This window comes from Manis javanica, chromosome 16 (assembly GCF_040802235.1).
Source record: "Manis javanica isolate MJ-LG chromosome 16, MJ_LKY, whole genome shotgun sequence".
Taxonomy (NCBI): Eukaryota; Metazoa; Chordata; class Mammalia; order Pholidota; family Manidae; genus Manis; species Manis javanica.
Genome location: NC_133171.1, coordinates 31654905 through 31682510, shown reverse-complemented (window position 1 = coordinate 31682510; position 27606 = coordinate 31654905). Strand labels below are relative to the sequence as shown.

General features: G+C 38.4%; 1 protein-coding gene across 1 annotated transcript in view; it reads right to left on the bottom strand.

The window, feature by feature from the left end:
- Window positions 1-27606, bottom strand: part of EYS (eyes shut homolog) — a 1533253-nt gene that overhangs the window by 36208 nt on the left and 1469439 nt on the right. The window contains 4 exon segments of the mRNA XM_073224289.1: window positions 3799-3971; window positions 19271-19445; window positions 25914-26058; window positions 26861-27027. Coding sequence (XP_073080390.1) covers window positions 3799-3971; window positions 19271-19445; window positions 25914-26058; window positions 26861-27027 — 660 coding nt within the window.

Here is a 27606-nt window from a genome sequence, read left to right as displayed (position 1 = left end):
TATATGTAACAAAATAATTGTCAATCATAATTCTGCTAGAATAGAACCTTTTAATGACTAATCGGGATTGCAAAATATTCTACCCTAATTTAATCTTATTTGATTTCTTTTAAAATTAAGATCAACAGTCCTTGTGAAATATCCACCCCTGGAGCTACTGTTTGTTGGCAATCCTTCCTCTTCAGTTTAATTTTTAAAGATGATTTAGGGCCCTTGGATATTTAAAAAACACACATCTGAGCTAGTTCTTATACAATGCAAATATTGTGGATTCCTGCACTTTTGGGACTTTAGGTATTCTGAATCACTTTTGATGGCTGGGACCCTTAAATTCACTGGGTTCAAGTGATCTGCTCTGTTACTCACCACAGCACCAAGCCTGAGTGGAAGTCCAAAGGCGTTTGACGTCGGCCCCAGTGAAAAGAAAATATGTCAGTCAGGAATTCTTCTCTTGCGTTTAAATGGATTTTTCTTTCTATCAGCTCTAGGTAGATATTCTAAGGGACCTGAAAGATCACTTTTTCCCATTAATCAGACATCTTATAAGCAAGGGACAGATAAAATCAGATTTCACTATTGAAGTTATAGTGCTGAAAAAGAAAATTTCCTCCAGTCATCCTCTTCTCAGATATATACACATGATTTAAAATACTTAGGACTACTTAAAATCCTGGGACAACTATGTTTTATTAACCACAGGCTGTACAAGTTTCCATTTATTTTAGATTATATTGCCTCTTTATTAGGCTTCCTAAGACAATTGGAGTATAATAGTTGTTGATAAGTATGTTACTTGTACATCATTAGTTCCTATGCCATATTTACTTAAGGAATGGCTTTTTTGAGGGATTTCTAAGATCTGGAAATAGAATTTGGGAACTTGTTGATCTACTGTGCTTACATTTATTACTACATGAGCACCTACTAAGTGGATTGCGAATGAGGAGACTTGAGACTGATGGGACTTGAAGTGTGTCATTTAATTTCTCTGAACACTGGGTTTCTCACCTATAAATTTCTGCTGTTAGACTAGAAGGTGACATGTAATTCCCTGTTCCCTAAGCAAAATGTATATTTAATTCATCATGGAGTTGAATTATTTTAAAGAGTGTAGGGCTGAGTTCTGGATCTTGAGAATAAGGGGATAAAATAGTAGTGTGTATTTTATAGCACTTTATATTTAATACAGAACTTTTGTATACATTATGTTATATGAATTCTCTTAGGTATGCAAAATCATATTTATTGCACAGTGAGTGGCCTGTCAGTTATCAGATGGCACACTCGTATAATTTGCAAAGAATGGAATGAAAGGACCCTTTACAAAGGTGTGGGCAGGGTTTAGGGGGACTACAAGATAGGGTGTTACCTTGGGGTTAGTCTCAGTGGGGATCTGCTCCTACTCTGAGGCCTGAAGTGGGGGAAGGTGAAGATCTGACAGAGGCTGTGTCCTTGGGTAAACGCAAATTTTGGTGACCCCATGGCAAGGAATCTAGGGGAATGAATACCCTGTTTCACTTTCCTCCTGTCCTCTGATCACCTGCTGGTGTCTTCTCTTGAGTAAGTTTAACTGGAAGGAGACTGAAAGGGCGTCCCCTGATGCACTCCAGTGGAGAGGGCCCCCAGAGGACAGAGCAGGGGGAGGGCGAGAGGTGTGGGGCAGGGTGGGGCAGGTGGAAAACAGCCGGCACACTTACTACTGCCATTTTACAGAATATCAAATCGAATTGGAGAGAGTTAAATGAAACTGAATTGCTAGTTATGAGAAGCACCGGGATTTAAACTCAGGTTTTTTGCTTCTTAGATGAATGCTTACAATATTTATAGTCTTCCTGTTTTCTTAGCATGATATTAAAATTCTATACCATGTTTTCCAAGGCTCTATATGATCTGGCTTTTGCTTGCCTTTCCAAATTCTTCTTAAGATACCACCTCCTATTCTGAGAATACTAGTTGCCTTTCTCTCCTTTAAATATGTAATATTACTTTCCTGTTTCTAGGCTTAGCCCCTATTGTGTATTGGCCCCCCTGCACTCCCCTCCCTCGCCATGCCTTCACACATGACTGATTCTCACTAGATGTCAGCTCAGATGTCACTCTTCATGAAGGCCTTTCCTGACCTCCCACCTAAAATGTACTCTTCCAATGACTTTTCATGTCCACTTCTTTATTTCCTTTATGGCATTGACTCAATCTGTATTTTTCCTCATTGATTGGTGGATGTGTTATTTGCCGCCTACTCCAAAATGTAACTTCTGTGGAGGTAGGGCACCTGTCTGTCTTGTTAAGGCAGTATTCCCAATGCTTGGTCTGCAATGAGTAAACAATCTTAATGAGGTCGTGAATAATTCATATGGCCAAGCATTACTCCAAGGATAGGAGAACAGAACAAAGGATACTAATGCTGGGCAGTATTTTGAGGCAAATGACACCCTTTCACCGTCCCTATCCCCCACAGCTTCACCAAGTTTACCAATCAATTGCATTTTGGTTTCTTGTCATTCAGAGATCATAAACATGAGTTTTGATTCTTTTGAGGTGGGGTGTATTTATAATAAAGATGGTCATAAAACTAGGTGGGTGTGAAAGCTGTAAGTCTGGGCTTCCATTTATAGTCAAACTAATTTCCTTTCCAAGATTTCAGGTTTCTTGGAATGTGGAAATAGAATAGGTAGAAGGGGAAAAGAGACATATTAGTTAGGGATTTGTAAGTTTGAGGATGCTGGTAACAGATTGCTTGGTAATTTATGTATCAGTTTATAACTACAGTAAAGCTGATTTGAACCTCAGGCATTTCTTCTGCATTCTAGGTGCCCATGCTCGATCAACAAAGTAGAAATTATGATTGCATGTCACAAGGTGGCTACTGGTTTTATTGCAACAGGGAACAGGCTCTCGGGGAATAAGAAAAATGTAGCCACTGGCATGACACGAGCACACCGATGCCTAGTTTCATGGTCTGCTTGCTATCAGTTCTGCTTTCTAAGTACATTTTAATAACTGTAGCTGTAAGGTTGGAAAATTGCAAAGCAATGGGTCAACAAAGATAAAGAAAACAGACCCTTTTGCAGACTCAGTTTGTCATTTCTGACCAAACGCTTCCTTTATAATTTTTACTTCACCACAAATACAGCTTATAGTTCTTCAGGTCAACTTTACTACAGAAATTACTATAGGAAAATAACTTCCAATTGAGCTAAAACTCTAGTCCCACCCCCACATAATACTTTTTCTTGTCAAGACAACTGCATTTATGATATTATTTTCTATAATTTTTTAAAAGGAACCAACTCTTTTCCTTTTAATAACACAGCATTGGTCAGCTTTGTGTTCAGGATCCCATGAGGGTGACACAATTTTTGCTGGTACCTTTTATGAAAATTTCTAGACTCTCTTTTTATGAAATAATTTCATCATTGTCACTATTTCTCTATCATCTGTTTATCATCTCTTGTGATACTTCTGAGAGTTTTGAATCAACTGGAAGGTAGAGAAAGGAGAAGCTCAAAGGTCAGCCTTCTGGAATTGAGTTATGAACCCAAGCTCACTTGATTGGACTGCTTTTAGCATAAAACCTTTAGAACATGTAGATTAACAGTGTGTTTAGAGTTAATAAATTAATAAAGCTCTATTTTATCCTACTGAACTTTGAGCACTCTATCTGTGAAATAATATGTCAAATATACTGCAGAGAGGAGAGTATAGACTCTTATTATTTTATATATTTGATCTTATTTTCACAAATGGAAACTGACTTAGTGAAATTCGTGGACAGCGTGAGTTGAAATTCTGCCTCACCTTGTTCGCATTAGATCCCAGTGGTTCCCAGAGGACAGTAACAGGTGTGTCCATGAGGCAGCGAGACACACGTTGCCCCCTTGCTGCAGTGGTGGGGAGGGTCATATTCAGGGTCACAGGTAGAGACAGTCTCTGTGCAGAAGGCTCCCTTCCACCCAGTGGGACAGTCACAGCTGGAGGTCGAAGAAGAAAGTTGCAATGATTTGAGCACTTGAGCAGAGATGGATATACACGGTTGCATCCTGATGTTTTGGCAATTTTGATGGGAATTCCAAGATAGAAAGTATTTTAGATATCAAAGCAAATTGTTATTGAAACTACCAAGTTCCAAACTGTCAAAGGGAAGAGCTAATAACTGGTTATGGGATTACTGGACTCCACAGGGAGGATTTAAAAAGGTTCAGCATATGGAAATTGGAAGAGATTTTTTTACAGGAATCATTTCTTTGGACAAAACAGCATGGTCAGTCTCTCCCCCGATCCCCACACCATCACTGGAGGGAAAGGCTGTGAACAGAGTTGTGTCCCCTTCAATCTGGAACCCCAACACTAAGGGCACATTGGGGAAAGGGTAAGCTTTAAATCTCTGCCAAGCCCAGAGAACCATCAGACACCAGCGTGAGTGAAGGAAGCCCATTCCAGGGTGTGGTGTGGGGTGCAGTCAGAGCAGCTAGCCTGGAGAAAGACGGCAGCAGACCACGTCCCCGCCTGAGCCCCTCCGTTCGTGGTGCAGCCCTGGCTGGGTGGAGGGCAACCGTGTTGAAGAGTGAAGTGCTGTTAGTATTATGAAGTAGACCCTTTGAACTAATGAAGTGTTTTGCGAATTAAAGTGACTATTAGTTAAAGCAGAATATTCAACAGACCTCCCCATATTTTAATCCAGAACCAAGAAAAGGACGACTTCTCCTAAGTGAGTTTAGGAAGAGAGTGAGAAATAACGGAAAACTTATAAATACATCTATGAGTCCCAGCTCATGCTTACTTGCTCTCCGTTCATCACAATGGTCTTTACCTAGCGGAAGACTGGACCTAGATGACATTAACAACACTCCTGGAGGTGTTGAAAAACATTTTCAACGTGAGCAAGTCAAGAAAAGGCAGGTAGAAAACAGAAGTATCTGTAATTCTGTTTTTTCTTTAGGCTGGAAGTATTTATCATTCTGAGGATTAAAGGCAGCCCGTATAGTCCCCTCTAGATGGATCAACATGTGCCACCCATTATATGCTACCTAGAGGAGGAGGTAAGGATAATGAACACTCTCCTACAAACATTATTAACAACTTTCATCATTTTATAAGAACAATAGGTAAGAGCTGCATAAAATTGAAATAAAAAAGAAAATCAAAATTACTTGTATCCTCTGACCATGGCGAGTCTGACCATTTTTTAGCACTTAGCATGTATTTTTCTACTATTTCCTTTAAGCACATTTCAACATTGAAAATGCTGAGATAATTGGATCTTCACAGGCAAAAGAAAGAAACTAGACCCCTATTTTATACCACTCACAAAAATTAACTCAAAATAGATTAATGACTTAAATGTGTAAGACCTGAAACCATAAATGTGCTAGAAGAAAACAGGGCTTTTAGTTTAGCCTATTTTAAAATTTCATAGAAATGTAATGATACTGTATATGTTCTTCAACTGCTGCCTTTCACTCAAGACTATGTTTCTGGGATTCACCCTTGTTGATGCATGCAGCCATTGCACTGAATGTCAGTGCTATGAAACTTGATAAGCAGAAGTTCCTATTTTTTGTGTAGTCAAAATTTTAAAATTCTTTTATGGTTTGCATTTTTTGTGACTTAAGAAATCTTTCCCTAGTCCAAGTTCAGAAAGATACTATTTACATTGTCTTCTAGAACTGTTATAGCTTTTTCCTCTTACATTTAATCCTTCACACATCTGAAATTATTTTTTGTTTCATATGGAGTAGAGATCCAGTTACAGTTTTCTCTATGGATAGCCAGTAGCCCTGACACTCTATTGAAAGGTTCCTCTTTCCAATGTCCATTTATGCATGGTCCTGTGCTTCGATCCCATTCCATTAGTCTCTTGGTCTAACCTTTTACTGGTATCACGGTCTTCATTTCTCCTGCCTTATACATGACAGGTGTCTAAGCCGTATCTAGGTACCTAAGATGGCAAGATCTTCTGTTTTTCTGTTCAGGAGTGTCATAGCTATTCTTAGCCCTTTTCTCTTTCACATCTTTTCAACGACTCCCAAGTTCAAGACAGGCGCACTTCCTTGCTTTGTCCTTGTGTAAAAGAAATTGGTTTTTCATTGATTCCTACCCTGAGGGTATAGCTCGTAGGGGTCCCAGGCCTGTGAGGAGTCCCCTGGTAGGTCCCCCATCTCAGGCAGTCCTTAGCCTTTAAGTTGGGCCCTTTTGCAGCCTTGAAAGGGTAAATTCACACCATCTCCTGGCTTTCGCAGCAACTCAGGGCAAAAGCCAATTTTAACTCTGTTTCTAGAGTCTTGCTTTCATTTCGTTTGGGCTCCCTAAATGTACTGTTTTCATTTCATGTAACACTGTTCTGAAATATACATTTTGTATTTTATTCAGATTTGAACATTTTCATTTGGGAAGATCATTTAGGATATATAATCCCCCACAGGTCCACAGACAGAACTCCCTATAAATAACCTTAAAAAAACAATAGTTAGAAATGTCTTCCTGTATCCACAGTGTCATATTTAATGGTTGAATATTATTTCACTGAACTGATGAAAAATACTTAATTCTTGTAGTCACCTGTGAGATCTTATGTGTTTTTAATTTTTTTACTTTCTACAATTAACACCACAATAAAACTCTTGTAGCTAAATCTTCGTACACATCTATGATTGTTTCCTTAGGATAAACTGAGATATTATCATCATGACTTAGTCTAGGCTTTGGGTACATGTTCCAACCTGCCCTCCATAAAAACTGCACCTTGTATAAGGTTCTCCAAAATGGAGAAAAACAAGAAAAAGCTCATGAGAATGCTCTCGAAATAATAGGCGTGTTTATAATTGAAAATATGGGACTTTTTATAAACTTTTTATTGTTTATCAACCCAATAATTACATATTAAAATAAAAATGATTTAATGTCTGCCTATACATTTATCAAGAAAATGTTCATTTCAAATTTCTTTATTTTCCTTTACTCTTTGGCAGTCCAACAGAATTTATGCTACACCAAAATTTATTTTCACTGTCTTTTCATATTTACTACTTGCATAGCACTACCTTCAGTCATGTGGGATGGGCAGAAGATGTGTAAGGGGTGAGCAGCTCTGGCCTGGCTGAGGGGAGGTATGGGGTTAAACCTCTGGGCTTGCGTACACTGAGGAGCCCCGTGAGGGCACAGAGGATGCTCCCAGAATCCAGAAACCAGCATGGGGAAGAATTTGGGGATGAGAACATAATTAACATCACCACACATGTACACCAGTGCACTCTTAGACTTTGGGTCTAGGAGGAATTGAAAACAAAAATTCTCATCTATGTGGAACATATAGATAGAGGCATAGACACATACATAAAATGGTAAAAAATGAAAGTTTCCAAGATTGCCATTTCATTAAATACAGTGTTTAGAAGGGTTGTGATGAAAGAAAATATATATGCTTATTGTATCTAAGTTAATAGGTGTGCATAAAGTCTGAAAAGTTGTATAAGGTTTCCCAAAATGGAGAAAAACAAAATAGAATTAACCTGCTATAAAAATTACATAATGATTTTGATTATTGGTAGAATATCATAAAGAGTGTAAACATGTAGACACCTTTTATATAAAAACTAGGCTGTCTTACCAATTTCATAAAAGAAATAAAAGTACAGGAAAACAAAGTTTATATAAAACTAAAACTAATCTTATTACTTTTTTATGATGATTGCACCATCTAGTGGCTTATTCTTATGAAAAACAAAACTAAGAAAATATCACTGCCTTACAGATATGACAATGGTAAAATATTTTTTATATTAAATATAGCTTAAATCTCTTTAAGCATAATATAATACAGATGTTATAAACTAATTTGAAAAAATCTTAAAATCAATTCTGATATGGTTCTTAGAGTTTTTAGGTCTAAAGCAGTTAGCTCTATGTTTATAAAGATTTAAAAAATTACTTTCAAACACCATATACTGCTTTCTTACATTATATTTTAAGAAAGATCTTCATCAGAACGGTTTTGCTTTTTTTGTTCCTTCCCTGTCTTCTTTAGCACCCTGTGAAATGTAGGTAATAAAAAGTCTCAAATCTTTGTTATTCACCACTTTGGGTGATATTTTTCTAACCCTTGAATTAATTAAAATTTCTTCCTTTAACCACATATGTGACTTGAAATACTTCAATTTTTAAGTGACATGTGTGTGGGGAAGAACATGAATGATGAGGCATATTTTAAGAATATTAACCTGGTATGAATATGATGACCCTCTGGTGTAACGGTAAGCTCTCTTAGAGATGAACGTTGAACCTTAGTGGGATCCAGAACAGGGGATGACAGACATTGGCAATGTATAGTTTGCTTTATGGCCATACGGACTCTGTTGCAACCATTCGACTCTGCCAAATGTAAGCAGCCCCAGAGAATCCACAAACGAATGGATGTGGCTGTACTGTATTCCAATAAAACTTTATTTACAGAAACAGGTGGTAGACCCAGAGACCATAGTTTGCTGAACTCTGCACTAGATCATTAACTCCATGGGAGCAGAAATCAGGTCTTGTTTTGCTCTCTACTGTGGTCTCAGGGACTGAAACAGTTCCTGGCATACTGTAATTTTTCTTTGAGCATCCAGTGAATAAATAAATGAGTGAATGAATGAGTCATGACTGGAATAAGGAAGTGGACAGGCCTGAGCAGAGAAATGACTCTGAGGACGGCAGGTTGAAGATGGGGAGCATTTGTAAGGATGTTGATACAGAGCCTGAGAGATCATAACAACAGCAAACATTCACTGAGGCCTCTCATGTGCCAGGCACTCTTCTAAGTACTTTAAATGTATGAGTCGTTTAATGCTCCCTACAGTCCTATTAGGACGGTACTATCAGCATCCTTACTTTGCAGAGGAGGAACTTGACAACATGAAAGTCAAGCGAATGACATGGCTACTAATAGGGGAGAGAGTCCACACTTTAACTGCCATTTTACATCTCTCAGTCTTTGGAGTTTCAGGATTAAATGACTGAAGGGATTTTGTGCCATTATTGGGGAGAGGAACATGTGGAGAAGAATATGGTTTAATAAGAAGATATAAAATCTGCTTTTAGCAACACAGAGTTGGAGGTAAGAGCAGGTGATAAAAGGGCTTTTTTCCCTCTAAGTATCTAGTGACATGGCTGTTACACAGAAGAAAATGCTAGGCACTTTAGAGGCATGAGTAACAGCTGGTCATGATGGCACCTGAGTTGCATATTGGAGTATTTCACTGATACAATTTTACATCTGCGCATTTAGATGAAACATTAAAAATTTTCAATTGCAGATAAACTGGTTTTTATTATTAATTCTATAGCTCAGAAACATCCATAGATTGGTTTTTTTCTTGTAACAGATATTCAACATGAAGATTTAATTTTCCTGTAATTTGGCAATTCTAAGACTTCTGAAGTTTAGGATGACCACTGACCTAAAAACTGATAATGAGATAATAGATTTAATGTTATAACGAGATAATAGATTTAATGTTCTTTTTCTAAGATCACTTAAACATCATTCACTTGCTTACTAAATATTCACCAAAGTGGAAGTATGGTGTACCACTCTGGGTTAACAGAGTGAATACGAAACAGAAAACGTAATTTTGCCTCCCAAGGACTTTGTGAGAACTTATTTATAAAACAGTGTATTTGTGTGAAATATATGTATGTAAAACACACTATTCAAAGTTTACTAGGGCCTTACCTTAGTGTCAGGCACTGTTTTAAGTACTTTATATGTAGTGACTCACAGAATTCCCATATTAACCCTATGGGGTACATGCAATTATTAGTCCTTATTGTGCAGTTGAGACACTGATACTTAGACAAACATAACCCTTGCTTAATGTACTTTGTTTCAGTGTACCTATCATTTAAATTTTTACTGCTTTGGACAAGAAGGGTTCCTTTATATATATTGAGGCTGATGAAGGCAAAGTATTAAGGTTATTGTGAGATGAGAGCATAAAGTTCCTAGAGACCATTTCCCTTGAGCTCGATCTGCAACAGCATTATGGCTAGAGATCTGTGGGTTTTCCATGCATAAGCAAAATCACAGGTACCATACTTAAAATGATGTGATAATAAAGTCATATGAATAAATGCATGTTATTTAGCAATAGGTGACCGTATGGCCTGAAGGACTCCATTTCTGTCTATATAACCTATTTTTCCACTATTTTAAGGGAAAGAGAGACAACAAACTCTCTTACCTTAGAACATTTGTTGTATAGGATGGCTTGATTCATGTCAATGTGCTTTCCTTTATGATTTATTTCCACTGAGTAATAAGCTGGGAGACTAAGGTAAGTGTGATATGGTGGGCATCAATTGCCTGCCAAAATTTACTGGATATCCAATGACATGATCAAAATTTGAGCCTTTGAAAAATATACAGGCAAGCACTAAAACAAATGACCCTCACTCTACATGGGAATGTGATGGCATGTCAAGACTCAACATGCTTACAAGGCAGGGCTGCTGTGATCACTCCACTTCTTTGATACTCACAGACTGTGAAAACGATGAGATGAATTACTCTTTAAATACTAATAAAAGTTCTGGCAATTGTCTGTGGACCTGAGTCCTAATGGTTCTGTTCTCCAGGTGTAAGGGCCTGACATTGTATTATGCTAACAGTTGGACTCAGTTCCTCTTAGAGAGGAATTGACTTTGGGAAACTATTTAGATGGGCTGGTTAGAGTAGATGGTGGACTCTAGTTTGATTGATAGAAGCGTGAGCCTGGGCTACAAAAAGAAGATAGCTAAACTGCCCTGCCTGGGGTTAGGAGGGAAATTTGGTTTGTTCTAACCTAGAGAGTCAGTTGGAGCAAAATGAAGCAATGACAAGAAGACAAAGACATGGGGTAGAGCAGCCAGGTACTTACTGTGGAGGTGGGATGGCTGAAACACAGGCTGAAATTTGTTTAGGGGGCCATCGCATAAACCTTTCCCTTCCGTATCTGCGTGTGGCAGATCTATCTCAAAGTGTGAACGGCTTTGTTAATTTGGTAGAAACCAAAGAAGTTGATTGTCACTTTTAGACATACATAGTAAGGAGTAGAGTCCCTGTGGGTGGAACCACAGAAGGCTTTGGGATCTGCATTCATCTTGGAAAGGTCTTTGGACTTTCACAGTTTATGCAGAGCTCAAGGATCTAGTAGAAAGCAACTGACATCGGAGGCTTGAGAAAATCTATTTTGAATTCTTACTTATTTTCTAGCTACTTAAAAAATAAAGGAACAGAAAGTATGAACTTAAGAATTTACATCCTTCAAATACATTTTCCATAGGTGGCATCAAATAGTGGATTTACACTGTTTTGGCAGCTAAGAGCTGAAGGTGAGGAAAGATTGGAATGAAATATCCCCAGATTTTGAAAGTAGTTATCTGTAACTGTTGGGGTCATGTGTATATTCTCTTTGTATTTTGTGAATTTTATAAATTAGATAAAATACATATTGTATGTACTATTGCTTTTAATTCAAATGCATACAAAAGTAGAAAAAGACCAGTTATCAATGAAGCACTTGAACCCATTGCCCAGCTTCAAATGAGAAATTTTCAGCTCTTTAATTTTCTTTCTTTCTCCACTAAAATAAAAAAATTCTATTTTATCTGTAGATACTTCAGTATATATCACTAACAGATGGGAAACTTTTTAAATCACAACCACGATACCATTATCAAACCCCACAAAGTTAGCATTAATTTATTATTATCTAATTGCTGTGTTAATTAGGATTGTCTATAAAAGTTTATTTTTTAAGAGCTTATCAGGATTCAAACAGGTTCTACAAATGCATCTGTATGGTATAGGTCTTACAGTTTGTTACCAGGATAAAAATTCTCCCACTGTGTTTGTTTCTGTCTGTGCTCTTTTTGTGTCATTTTTTCAGTGGAATTTCCTGTACTGTGGATTTGGCTGTCATTTAACTTGTTTTCCTCTATTGCCCATATTTCTCATAAACTTGTAGATATGGATCCTTGATTAGATTCATGTTCAGGTGTTTTAACGCATTATAGGAGGTACTGTGTAGTTTTAACATGACACTAGAAGACATATGCTGTCTGTTGCATATTTAACTATGTTATGATTGATCAGTTGGCTTGAGTAGTGTCAGCTTGATGCAACCATTATATAGTTTTCCATCAACCTTTGACTAAATGGTTCAAGCAGTCATTATTTCTTTGGTGGTTACAAAATGGTGATGTTTCTCATTTCTATTATTTATGCTACACTTATTAGCTCAGTTCTATTAAGAACTACTTCTCATCAATTATCTGGCTAGTTCATATTATTTAGTATTAGCTATCTATTGCTTCATAATAAATTACCACAGACCTTAATGGCTTAAAGCAATAATAAACATTTATTATTATTATGGACTCAGAATAGTTTCCTCTGCTTTTAGGTCAACTACCTGTAAATTCAGCCTTTATCTAACTGCCAGAGGGACTGTATAAAATAGTCTGATTTATTCAAAATGTTCAGTGGATAGGCCCATTTAATCCTTAAATTTAATAATTTGAGGTAGGCAGAAGTGGCAATGACTTCTGACCTAGCTTTGGAAGTCATTAACTGTCATTTCCAGACTATCCTATCATTCCCACAGTTCAGCCCTATTCAGTGTGGGAGGGGATGTGTCTCCTAGAAGGTAAGAATCACTGGGGGCCACTGGAGTCTGGCTACCATACTTGAAAATACCATTTATAGGAAAGTAGGTTAAACACATTCATCTTTCTCTTTATCCAATTTCAGAATAACGAGTGGTGCACTCACAACCTCCATAGGTGACAAAGGTTGGGAGGCAGTGATTGTTACATCCATGTGTTTATATATTGGTACGTTTAAATCCATTAATCCAGACATTATTCTCTGTGATTCTGAAATTTTTCTGTCTTTGGTGAGTGGGAGTTGGTTCCTGTCTTCTCTTAAAATAACCCTCACAGTCTTTGATAACTCCTTGCTTTTGGGCACAAAAAGACATCCAGGCTCATCCTACCCAGAGCAATCTCTAGATTCATGAAATCCCTATCAAAATACCAATGACATTTTTCACTGAACTAGAGCAAGTGATCTTAAAATTTGTATGGAACCATGGAAGACCCTGAATAGCCAAATCAATTTTGAGGAATAAGAACAAAGCTGGAAGTATCATGCTTCCTAATTTCAACCTACTGTATAAAGCCATAGTGATCACAACAGTATGATGCCGGCACAGAAACAGATGCATAAGTCACTGGAACAAATAGCCCAAAATAAACCCAAACTTATATCGTCAATTAATCTATGACAAAGAAGGCAAGAATACGCAATGGGGAAAAGACAGTCTCTTCAATATTGTGCCGGGAAAAGTGGGTGGTAGGTACATGCAAAGAATGAAATTGGATCACCATCTTATACCACATACAAAATAAACTCTAAATGCATTCAAGACCTAAATATAAGACCTGAAGCCATAAAACTCCCAGTAGAAAAGCATCATCATTAGTAATTTTTTTCTGGATATGTCTCTCCAGGCAAGGGAAACAAAAGCAAAAATAAACAAGTAGGACTACATCAAACTAAAAAGGTTCTACACACCAAAGGACACCACTGACAAAAAGGCAACGGGAGAGTATATGTGAATGATCTGACAAGGGGCTAAAAATATAAAATATATAAATAACTCACATGACTCAATACCAGAAAAACAACCAGTTAAAAAATGACCTGAATAGACATTTTTCCAAAGAAGGCATACAGAGGCCAACAGCTCACATGACTAATCATCAGGGAAATGCAAATCAAAACCACAATCATATATCACCTCACACCTGTCAGAGTGGCTAATATAAGAAAAAAACATGAAGAAATAACAAGTGTTGATGAAGATGTAGAGAAGAGAGGAATCCTTGTGCACTGTTGCTGGGAATGTAAATTGGTACAGCCACTGTGGAAAGCAGTATGGAGGTTCCTCAAACAACTAAAAATATAAATACCATAGGACCCAGCAATTTCACTTCTGGGAATTTACACAAAGAAAACAAAATTACTGATTCAAAAAGATATATATGCACCCCTATGTTTATTTCAGCATTATTTACAATAGCCAAGATACAGAAGCAACCTAAATGTCCATCTGTAGGTCAATGAACGGATAAAGAAGACATAGTACATATATACAATGGAGTATTAGCCATAAAAAAGAATGAAATCTTGCCATTTGTAGCGATATGAATCGACCTAGAGGGTATTATACTAAATGAAGTAAGACAAAGACTGATACCATGTGATTTCACTTATATATGGAATCAAACAAAAACAAATAGACTCCTAAACAGAGAGAACAGACTAGTGATTGCCATGGGAGAAGAGAATGTGGGAATGGGTGAAATAGGGGAAGGGATATAAAGAGGTACAAACAAAATGATATATATTTGGTAATATATTGTTGATCATTGTGCTGTATATCTGAAACCAATATAATATTGTGTATCACCTATAGTTCAGTTAAAAAATGAAAAAAAGATATCCAGGCTCATATCATACATTTCCTTCATGTGGAATGTCCAATTCGGCAAATGATATTTGGAGATGACGATTTTGGCACTAGAGCTATTCATGGCTACTGGGTTATTATTATTTCTAGACTTATTTAGTGGGCATAGCGGGGAAATAAGTTTTTAGAAAAAGAAAATTTTGTCATGAACTTATATGTCATTTCTAGTCCAAATTAAAGATGAGAAGATTTTACTTGATTTTATGTTTATACATCTTTATGCTAAAATCTTTTTAATGAGAAATAGTCATATAATTACTCATTATGTAATTCTTATCTGTAGTTTTAAAATGACTATACCAATGATCCCACTAACATCGAGACCATAGGCTGCAATTTAGGATGTCTTTATGGTTCATTTTGTCCTTAGGATATAAATCACTGTATAGCCAAAATGCTTTTTAAAATCAAGTGAATTAAATCTCTAGTTGGTATGCCACCAACTTGAAATACAGTTGGATTCATTTATTTTCTTATTTCCCTTCAGTGTTTAGGAATCACTTTTTCTTGTTTGATTTACCAGGTGAAACATTTACCTAGTTCCAGATAAAAAAAATATAAAGTAAATTGTATTTTTAAAAGTCTAACTTTCAGCCCTGTCATTTCTTCTTCTCTTCCTCACCCTGTAGGTAATCATTTATATTTTTTTCTGTAATCTTCCCTTGCTTTTTTTCTTATAAAAACATGAGCAATATGTATATATGTGTTTTGTATATCTGTGTATATATTTATATTTACCTATCTCTATCATTCCCTTTTCTTTTATGTTTCATTACACTACTTTTTTCACTTAGGATTGCTCCATAGCAACATATAGTCTTTTTCTTTATTGCTGCCTAATCCTCCATTGTATAAATATTCTTCAGCTTTGCTGATGCATTTCTCCTTTTACATCCACATTCTCTGAGCTCCTATTTACTTATTTTGTCTGTGCTGCTCATTTTTGCATCTAACTTGTTTTTGTGAGTTTTGGTTTTCCTCCATTGTGCTTTTCTTAAAGGAACACATCTGCATATCACCCTCCGTCACAGTCAGGATAAGACTCTGTTAAAAGAAACTGAAGCTTATTAAAAATTTTAATAGTTTACTTGCGTGAAAACCAGTTGAATCAGCAGCATCCAATCTAGCTGATGGACAGGAGCTCTGAGAGCTGCACAAAACCAAAGAGTACAGCAGAAGGGGGTGGGAACGAGGAAGCTGGTTGTTGAAACAGCAGGTTGGTTACGGCAGGGTTACTTGCCTGTAGGGACCAGGCAGATTGCCAAACCCGTGCTCACCGGGCAGCCCCTGACCGGCAGGCCTAAGATTCCGTTTCTGAAAGAGCGGAAACTAAAGGGAAGCCTCGGTCTGGTGATGTGGGGCTCAGCATAAGCCGCTCCATTTCGGGCCTGTTGTCTTGTTTCTAACAAAGGTCAAACAAAGCGCAACTTAAATGAAGTACAATTTACTTAAAAACATGTACGAAACACATGTACCTCTAGGGGCAAATTAGCACTAAGCAGACTTTTTTTTTAAACCTCGGCTGCCGACTCACCGCAGAAATGGTTGCTGTTTGCGCTGCGCCAGGGCGCATCCCAGGAGCGTAAAGACCTGTGAACTCTGCCTTTTTAGTATACTCTCAGTTGAGAAATTACATTAGAACACAGCTGGATCTGTGCATGCTCACGTACTTGGAACGGAAAGCAAGGCCTCGAGCAGTTCCCAGGAGCGGAGCGCACGCACAGCCCCAGCCTATGCCTGCCTCCCTCCGTCCTTGGTAAGATTCTGCTGTGCTTCCGAAACCACACCTCCTGCCCCCAGCTGGGAGGCGAGAAAACTGATTGCAAACACTGGAATTTATGCTTCTGTGTTGGGACTTAGCCTCTTGAGCATTTAAAAACTATTGTAGCATGTGAGTTATTTTTCAGGAGGAGACTAGACTTCAGCCTTGCTCTGTCTTTAATGTTACCTATAAATTCAACTAAATATTACTCTGCTTCTGGTGAAAAATGAAAGTGTTGAGCCATATCAAACCGAGAGCCTGGGATGAGGAGAAAGACAGGAAAACTTCTTACACACTATTGAAAAGTCTATTAAAAAGAATGCATCTTTTCACTTTAAAAGGGGGATTCTTGTTAAAAGGGGATTGCTTCAATCTAAGATTTAAGCAGAATTGCAAAATATCAAAAGAATAAAATTCTCCTTAAACTTCTGCTACTACTGGAGCTGAATGTCTATGAGGGAAAACCTTAATATTTTTAAACAGCTTTGTTGAGGTGTAATTTACTATCATGAAAGTCACCTTTTTTAAGCTCAGGAAGCTATACGTCTAATAAATCATTCTTTAATAGTCACAAGAGCTACTTCCCTTTTCTAAAATAATTAGCTGCTTTTAAATTAATTTCTTATTATTTAGGTCCAGGACAGAATACTGACCAAGGAACTGGAAGATTTGGTTTTGGGTCCTGCCTTATGTACAAGATGACTGTACGTGTTCTTGACTCTTTCACAATTTCTGGGGCTTAGTTTCCCACCCATTAAATTGGGACTAGGATACCTGCCTTGACTAATTTAGGAAGTTTTAATTAGGAGTGGTGGGAATAATATATGCAAAAAATTCTTTGTTAGCCACAAGTGCTGTACAGTTGTAAGGCATTACTTTATTAGAATTCGAGAAATTTTTTTTTTATTAAGCAAAATAATCTGCTAATAGTTCTGTCTAGCCATGCCTGGCACTATATATTCCAAGGTAAGCATTTGTGACTCTTAAAACAGGCCCTTTGTTCCTCAAGGAACAATGAGGATCTGGGATGGATTTCTTCCCTGCACCTTTAACTTCATGTGCTTTCTTACATCCCCTCCCCATTCTTCATTATTATCACATTAAAAGTAACACAAATACTGAGTCAGTTCCCTGGAGAATGTCCACATTTCTTTAGATAAAGTGAGGTAAATTCGTGTTTCTGAATAATTAAGCTTAGTTGTAGAGCACATTAGAATACAGAAGTTATAAAGCAAACTTAAAAATTGCAAAGAAATAAGGACAAATCATAATGGTTAAGCTAATTCCCCAAAAATATTGCCCTATGGTGGTAGCATCCCAAGGCTCCGGTGTTGTCCTTAGCACTTTCATGGGCTTGGTCAAATTACATGGTTTCTTCAAAAATTTCCTAATATTCAGCTAACACTATTAACTTACTCTTTAGCATATTACCTGTGATATGGAGCACATCAAGCCTTTTCATAGTTGGATTAATTTAAACTTGACTTGTCACTGATTGTCATCTGACAATCTCATATTCAATAGTTCACAAAATACTACTTCTCTGCAGTATCTTCTAAATTAATTCTTTCCTTTCCTTTTCTATGGCTATTTCTTCAAACCAGGCCCTTTATAATGTGCTTGGATTTTAGAACTGTCTTCCTTGTGATCCCCTAATATGCTGCAAAGGGATGTTGAGGTGACTTGAGAATATCTGTCTTTTCCACGGCTATTTCCTGCCCAGGACCTGTTTGCGTGTCTTTCTTGAAGTAAATCAAATCCATTATCTACCCTGTAAGTTTCTCATCCTTCCGTTCCTCCTGTCATAGCCCTTTCTCACAGCTAATGCATAAATTATCCTGTTAGTCAATTTGCTCCATCTCCATGACCATAGGGACATCTGGCTTCTCTCACATTGGTACTTCTGCTTAGAAACTTCAGCATAAAAATTCCTTCTACTTTTTCATCGCACGTCTATTGAGTGATTCATTAACCCAATAAATACTTAATGAATGCATGTTCTATGCTGGGCACTTGGCACTATTCTAGGTATGAGGGATACAATGGTAGCACAAGAGAGCAGGCCCACTGTGAGGGAAAAATAAACTAATATATAAACAAGAAAACAAAATAAGAATGCTGTACTATGGAGAAAGTAAAATATGTCATAGAGAATGATTAGAGGGAGGGATAGTTTTTGGTCAATGAAAGGAGCATGCTTCTGAGTTGGCGAGCTGCTGATATGCTGAATGGAGGCTGGTGGCAAGGGTGCCCCAGACGGAAGACACACATATAGGTCTAGAAGCAGAGCTGAGCTTGGTGTGTTCAAAGGACAGAAGGAGGCTAACTGGACTTGAACACAGTGTGGAATAAGAGAACAGGCCTAAGAGCCTATTCCCAGAGCTCTGACAGGCGGTGGCAGAGGCAGAGAAAAGGTCTAAGAGGTGGCAGGGGCTGGTCATGGAGGGCCTTGCAGGCTATAGGGACGAGTTTAGACATGACATGCTGTGAGAAGTGACTTTTCTTCCCACTCAACAGGTTCACATTTGATCTCTTACCAAAGTAGTTCAGAAATGTATCACACAGCATTGCTAGGCCCACCGAGAGAGGGCCCTTTGGGAAGAGACTTGAACCTAAATGTGAAAGCAAATCCTTAGTAAGCCCTAGTGTGATCACCACGGCTGACAACCTCTCGGTACCAGGAACCTCAGACATATTTTCCCTGGTGCCTGGAATGAGAAGTAGCGGCTCATTTCCATTGCTTAAAAGAATTGAGAAGATGGCATACATGCCATGCTGAGCCTCTTTCAGTTGCCTTTATATGTCTGTCTACAAGCCTACATACAACAGGACATCTAACAAGTCTACGTAGAAATATTTTAAATGTGATCATTAGTCTGTCTTCCTACTTTGCGAGAGTGGAATAGCAGTTAGAATGCAAGTAACCTGCTACTATCTCTCCTAACAAAATCATACTTACCGAACAGTAGCTTCACTCTCTGTGCAAGTCCCACCATTGCGACATTTCATTAAACTGCAAGGAGAAACATCACACTGGCCAATGCTGTGCCCAGCAGTGGGGTGGTCCTCAGGGTGCCCCAGGCTTCTGAAATGGTCATCCTTCTCAGTGTGAACTTGAAGAGTGAAAATACAGCCTTGAAGAAAGGGAAAAATAATTCATATTAAAAATTGTAAGAAATAGATAAAAGAAGAACATTTTTAAAGTAACTTTTTTCAACATAATGCATGTCAATTTTTAAGGAAAAAAAAAACAAGCACAGAGCGGTAAAAATAAACCTTCTACAATATCACCACTCCAGGGAAGACAGTTGTTAATTTTGGTATATTTTCCTATGCTTAGTTGTATTTTCTTTTAAACAAAAATAGAATCCTGCATTAAACTATAGAATATATAGTATTACACCAAAAGTTTGAAATTCATAAATACCATTAACTCTTTTCTCATGCATTAACTATTTTTAAGTGATGGTATAACATTCTTTTATATTTAACTAACCTTCAATTGGTATAGACAATTGACTTATTTCTACTTTTTTGCTATTAGAAATAATACTAGAATGAATATCATTGTCTGTATATCCTTGTACATTTCTAATTATTTTCTCAGTATAAATTCTAGCAGTAAGACTACTAGGGTGAAAGATATGGATGCTTTGAAGTGCACCAAATGTCATAGATATTTTGCAAAATTATGTCTCCACCCCCCCACACTGAAACATCTGCTTCTTCACAATCACTGTAACACAAGAGATCATTGTTTCATTTTTTAATTAAAGTATCATTGATATACAATCTGATGGTGGTTTCAAATTCACAACACAGTATATCATGTTTCATTTTTAAATGAAATAATTAGAATGGTTTATTTTGCTATTTTAAATTGGGATATAACCTTTTAATAAATTTCTTTGTTGTGATTTTTCCTTTTGCTTATTTTGTACTGATTTTCTCTATTCACCCTTTTTACCATTTATTTGAAAGACCTTTTAATATAGTAAGCATATCAGTTATTTGTCATATATTGCAAATAGATTCCCAGTTTAATATCTGCCATTTCATTTTATTTGTGGTGAGGCTTTTGTATGTGTGTGTGTGTGTAGAGAAGTTTGTAGTATTTATATTCTTACATCTATCTTTTGTCCCCTTAGGGATTTTGCCTTCACATGTGTCCTTATAAAAGTGTTTTCCAGACATATACATAGAATCTCACTTATATTTGGAATCCCCAAATGTCAAACTGATAGAAGCAGCGTAGTGGAATGGTTGTTGTCAGAGTCTGGCAGGGGTGGTGGGAGAAATGGGGAGACGCTAGTCAAACTTTGAGTCATAAGATGGGTAGTTATGGAGGTCTAAATTACACCATGATTATAGTTAATAATGCTTTATTGTATACTTGAAGTTTGTTGAGAAAGTAGATCATAAGTGTTCTCACCACATGCACACACAGTAAATAACTGTTAAATAACAGATGTGTTAATAAACTTGACATGGTACTCTTTTCATAATGAGTATACACCAGGCCCTCAAAGATGACTCAGGGAGTTGATCCGATAGAGCCAGAAAGCCAGAAATGACTCAGAGAGGTAGTCAGATGAAGCCACAGGGTCCCAGAGTGATTCAGGAAATGTCTAGGGTCCCCCCAGATAAGAAACATCAGAAGCACAGGCACAGTACAGCCCTTGTCTTCATTCCACTGATCAGAACAAGCCTAGAGAGCTGACTGCTGTCAATCAAGGACCTCTCTGCCCTGCCAAAACCACATAAAAGAAGCCTCAGAATGAGCATCGGACCTGTCTCATCTCAGGCAGGCCCGCTCTGCTGCTCTGTGCAGGGTGCATTAAAACTTAGTTTGCTTTCTTCACTTGGTTTCTTGTTTCATTGTATCTGACTTCCCTGTGACACCGAGCCAAGTCCCTTCCTTCCTAACACCATCATGTTGTACACACCTTAAATAGATACAATTTTTTATTTGTCAATTATACCTCAGTAGACATGGAAAAAAAAAAAAGGGCTTTTCTACCACAAGATTAGATAAATATAAACAAAAGGGCAGTTAAAGAAGAATGTATATGGAACTGTTTGGAATCCTGAAATGCACTGTCATTTTATTCATCTCCAGCACTTACTCAGGGTTTGTTTACAAAGTACTTTCAAATCAATATGGACATCAACCGTACATATAATCTTGACACTGGTAAAAGAAATGCTAGATTAGATTTTATTTCCAAAACATGTTAGAAACTAAAAGCATGGAATAATTCCTTTGGGTGGAAAAAAGGGTTCAACTTTGAAACCTTGTTCTCTCTTGTTTTCACTGGCATTTTCACTGACAAGTACTGTTCTCAGCATGCATGGATATTTTCTTAGTGTAAGAGAACAGTGATTATTCTTGCTTAATCTTTGTTACTCCACCAAATACTGCTATCTACTATTACACAAAAAGCACTAAAATGCTGTACTGACTGAAGACATTAATGCATGCCAGCTGCTTTATACTGAATAACCAGGTAACGTAACTAAGGAAGCAGGGTTTCCCATGCCTTTTGCAGCGTAAAATGCATTCAGCAAAGAACAAACATGTAAGCAGAGGATGTGTTGCTGGGCACCCGCACCTGGGGAGGTCTCCCGCTGCCCACTAGGTGAAACCTCAACCTGGATGTGGTGGATTCCTGACTGATCAGAGAGAATTCACAAACAGGTTGGACGAGGGTAGATAAGGCAGGAATTCGTTAAAGGGAGAGAAGGAGTGAATGTCAACATCCCTAGAGGCTGTGGGAACTGCCACATGCTGACTCCTAGAGGCATGGTCGAGTGTCTGCACCAATCTGCACTGTGTGGGAACTAAGCCCCACCACCCCAAGGCTTGGGGAAGCCACAGGGCACTGGATGGAATGAGGTTATGTTCAAAAAAACTTCTCAAAGCAAAGAAAGGAGATTTTCAGGCAGGCTGCGAAAGAGCATGATCATACAGCTGCCGTCCCATCCGGGTCACCCAGGCGAGGGGAACTTGCAAGCCCAAATCAGAGAACTTAGTAGCCCTTCCCTACTTGTCTGAAGTAAAACAGAGAGAATGAAGACTTGTGCCTAAATCTAGAAAACTGAATGAAGCAGTGAAGTAACAAAGACACTTACCACTGGGAAAAGGGATCTCTTACTAATCTGCCGAGAGGGTTGGACGAGCAGGGAGACAAACAGCAATAAGTTGAAGAAAAAATACACACTTAAAGAAAGGGGAGTGTGGGCAGCCTCAGAGACGAGACATGCTTGAAGGCTTAGGATCTGTGTCTTTTAAGGATTTCAAGAATGGGTGATGGGCCCACAGAGCGTAAGGCTTGACATGTGGTCTTGTGATGTCTACCTCTGCCGAGAGACCTGTCCCCATCCACAGCCAGTCCTCTAGACACTCTGTAAGATAAACTTAACACAAGGGATATATTGATCCTGTTCTCCAAGATAATGGTTACCTCAGCAATGGAAACATACCATTTAGGAAGGCTTGCCGTGCCTTAAGATAGGTCTTTAGTTGGCTAATGACCATGAAATATGTTAGGAATATTATCTCCTAACTACTTGGTTTTTAAAATGGAATCTGAGCCTTAAGACGGAGTCCCTCCTGTTCTTACTATACTATTTATATTTCATCATAGGCAGGAAAAATTAATCATGATGCTTGTCCTGTGTCCCTGTCGGATGGGCCTAGGCTCAGTACAATCTCTGCCATATAACGGCTAGATGACCCAAACCTGACTGTGCGCCAATCTTTGCACCTTTAAATGGGGACAAAAATAACTACTCCATGGGTAAGAGGAAAAAGAATACATAAACTGGCCAGTATAATGCCTGGCAATTAGTAGGTCTTAAATTCCACACTCCTGCACCATCTACCGTTCTGTCTCAGAAATCATTTACAAAAAAATCCTTTATATAAAAAAGGTTCTTTTAAACAAAAAAGGTGGGATGCTAATATTAGGTTTTTGTAGTATTTGTAATCATGCACTGAAAAAAAACTTTGTTAAATGACTACGATATGTATTAAGACTGAAAGTGTTCACTTTAAAGCATTTCTCTTTATATGGATATATGAAATGCTTTTGTCATAAGAAACCACTGAAATGCATTTTTGGCTAAAAACATGGCAATGTTATTGTGATACAATTATTTATTGACCAAAATATATTTCTCAGAGATATAGGGTCTTCATCCACCGTTCCAGAAAACACTTCAGAAGCTGTAAAGGTGTCTTGTCTTGTTAATGATGAGACTTTTGGACTCTGCCCAAGAGTAGGGGCTGGTTGCCAGGGGGACCAGCCTGTGATTAGAGGGTGGGAACTCTCAGCCCCCAGTCCCCAAATGCTGGGAGGGGAGAAGGCAGAAGGGTGGGAGGTTGAGTCAGCCAATGACTGATGACTTGGTTAGTCATGACTATGCAATGAAGCCTTCACAAAAACCCCTGACAAGAACATTTTGCTGTCTCTTTTGCATCTTGCTCCCCCGTTGAAGCTTTCATGTTTGGGGAACCAGAACGGTGTGGGGAAGCACAATGCTTCCACGTGCCACCGAGCCAGGCCCCAAGCTCCACAGGACAGAAGCTCCTTTATTTGGGACCTTGCCCTCTGTCTCTCTTCATCTGGCCCTTAACTGGTGTCCTTTACAGTATCCTTTATTAAACTGCTAAATGCAAGTGTTTTCCTGAGTTGTGTGAGCTGCTCTAGCAAATTAATTAAATCTAACGGGGAGGTCACTGGGACCGCCAGCCTGTAGCTGGTGGGTCAGAAGAACAGGTAACAGCCTGGGGCTTGCACCTGGTGTCTGGAGGGCTGTCTTGTAAGACAGAGAACTTTTAATTGGGGGAATCTGGTGCTGTCTCCAGGCATATAGTGTCAGAACTGAGTTGGCTTCTCAGACACCCTGTCAATATTAAAGAATTACTTGGTGTCCTGCATGGGAAGACCCTCCCCACTCTCACTGGAATGGAGTTGGTATCAGTGTAGTGGAATTTGCCTGAATGGAGCTAGATTTAGAGAACTATTAAGTTAATACAAATAGTTAAGTTTATTTTATGGAGAGATGCCTCATGTCAGTCAACATATCATGCACTTTAAAGGCAATCACAATAGCAGCAGTTGCAGAACATACATTGTATAATTTTATTCCTATTAATATAGCAAAGTTTACTCTGTTCAGTATAGCACTATGTAACTGGTATTCAATAAATACATCCTGCGTGTGATACAAAGGTTATGATAAAGACCTTTGGAGCTTTGAGCTATGTGTATATTGGGAAGTAGGACTGGGTTAGGTAAGTGATAGCTTTTCTTTTGACAGTAAAAGAATATTTAAATTGTTGCAGTGAACTCATGTTTTCCCCTGATGGGCTCTGGTTTGAAGAGTATCATACAATTAAAAAGAGAGAGAGAAAAGTTGAACTAGCAAGAAACTGACTGTACTGACAGTGTAGGGCCCTTGTAGGTTGGGATAACACCTTTCTGGTATTGTTAATGAATTTCAATGTATTTCATGTCTACTCTATTCAGTTGAGTAATAAATATTTGATAATCCCTATATCACAAACACTAGCTGTGGTGACATTAGAATAGTAGATGGAAGGGATCATAGATTTCCCCATGTTCACACTACTCAAAAGAATTTTAAATTCTACATCAGGACTACATAGGTCTGTTGGTGAAAGTAACAGACCTTAGAACAGCGGTGAAAAGTATGGATCTTCTTCCCAGAAAAATGCACACAGGCACATCAAAATTGTATGTATGATTGCTGAAGATGCAAGGATCTGCTGAAACCTATCCATGAACTTCAACCAGACACCCTGTAGCTTGTGAAGGGTGCAACCATGGAGAGGAGGAACAATTCCTCTTAGGTGAGATAAAAGAGTAGCACCTTCTTTGCCTGGCACATGTAGATCATTTAACTTGGAGAAGGGTCAGACAACTCAATATCTTTGTGAACATTAAAGGTTATAGGGAAAATAATGGCTCATTATAAACCATCTCTAAAACAGAACAAATGGGCTTTGTTTGTTGTGAAGATTGCACAGTGAAGATTTACATTTTATTGAGAACTTCTGCATTAGAATTACTTACCAGGAATATTTATAGAAGTGTGGAAGCCTAAATCAGATAATCTTTGAGTATATGATTTAATCACCATTATAAAGACAAAGTGAGTGACAGACAGCAAGTTCCACTTCATTGCGTGGATGAGGTGCTCTTCACAGTCACCAGTTTATGCGCACCTTTCCTTGAATACAATGTTTTTAAAAACTCACTGAGTTCTTTACAATCCTTTTCAGATTATCTCCTGCTGTGAAAGAGTGGGTTGAGCCATTCCATCTAGTGCAGTGCCTCATTACACTTCAAACTATTCTTTCAGATGCCCTTCTGAGGACCAGCACTGATGACAGACTTAAAGAAAAAGTTTCTTTGAGAGCCTTGACGCAATGAATTAGCTTTATTGGACCCTGACCTTGTCTTATTTTGGATTAGCTTTGTTGCTGTCATATTTTTCAGGTACATTTAAAAGTTGTTTTTGTTTCTCAGATTTTGAAACAAGTAGGAATAGTGTAAAAACCATCCATGCCTTACCTTCAAAACCGGCTTTAAAATCGGCTCCATTTGGTAGGAGTTCTGGAGTGTATTCACAGTAGCCACCTACATAAAACTGGCTGAAGACATTGAGACCAACCAGTCTTCCCGGTGAGATGGTGGATTTATTTTTATGATCATCTACCTTCAAAAGGAGAAGAAGTTGCAACCCATTAAAAAAGGAATTAATTTCCCTGGGTCAACTATTAAGATACCTCTTTTGTTATTTCCCACTAACTTGGCATGAAAATTTACGAAGACTTGAATTTTGAAGAAATAAAAAATACCACCACTTAACTCTTTGTTTCTCTGCTGATATCTGTTACCATGGATATATTAATATAGTAGTCGTGGTTTTGCATTTCAATCAAAATCTCAGTTTTTTGAAGACAGAGCTAGCACGCAGCTGGCCCTCCTCCATCCAGCTTTGTCCCTTCTCCCATCCACTCTGCATAGAACCATCAGGGTCATTCATCAAAACATGGAAATCGGCTGTGGTATCCATCCACTCTTACATTTCTCAGTAGCTCTCCTTAGGTCTCTGGATAAAAATCTAAACTTCTTAGCATGGCATCTAAGTCTTTTCATGAAACAGACCGTTTCCATCTCTAACCACATCTTTTGCTTTCCGCCACCTTCAGCCACCGTGAACTTCTTGCATTAATTCCTTAAGCCCACACTGGTCACTGTTCTTTTTCCCAGCTCCAGTTTATTTGAAGTTACACTTAAGCATCGCCTTTTGGGGGAAGCATTTCTGAACCGTCCCTCTCTCTGTGTGTCATCATCCCTCTCATTTATTCCCACACGTGCAGCTGCAGCCACCACTCTGGTCCTTCGTTTTGTGCATCTATCTGTGGGGCAGCATTGTGGCCTTTTTGCTTCTGTACCTCAGCCCAGAGCTGACAATACTTTTGTGTTCAGTAAGGTTGTGGGACAGATGGTTTTACCTTCAGCCAGCCCACTCGGAAGGACCTCCCCAGATGCACCGTGTGGATCCCGAGGCTCAGATCAAGGGGATCGCCGCTGATACTTGCTACGCCAGATCCCAGGTCATAACTGTAGACCACACTGCCGTTGCGCAGACCCAGGGCCAGGAAGTCATTGCTGTTCAACCCTGGAATGAGAAGATGCAGGGGCATGTTCACCGAGGACAGGCAGGAGCCCAGGCAGCCTCCTTTCAGTCTGGTTCTGAGTTACAGACCAGTCCCGTAACCCACAGCAGACATTTAGCTTCTCATCGGTACTCGGGTATGCGTGCATCTGAGTAGTACTCATACCCCCAGAAACTGTCTGAGCACAAAGAGCTTTTCATGAAGCTCTGAGGGTCTGGTCAACCTAGGAGAATGATCAATGCCTAAAAAGTTAGCATTAAAATCTCCTTTTTTATCTGAGTGAAATTCAGTGCATTTTATAGTAAGTAGAACTTCACAAGAGTAGAACTGTTATGTTAATGAAATTCAAAATAACCTAGCTTCAGCTTTGACGTTCTCTCTATGGTTTGAGAAGAGCATAAAGAACTGGTTCCCTGGTAGCTCAGGGTATGTTACCATTGTTCTATTGCAAAAGCTCTTGACCATGACTAGTTAAAGGTGGGTTGTTTCCGTGTTCCCTCCTGTCTTCCTGTATCTGTTCAGGGCCCTCCAGGCAGAACTGCGAGTTGTAAGATCCAGAGGACTCTGGGGATCCAGCTCAC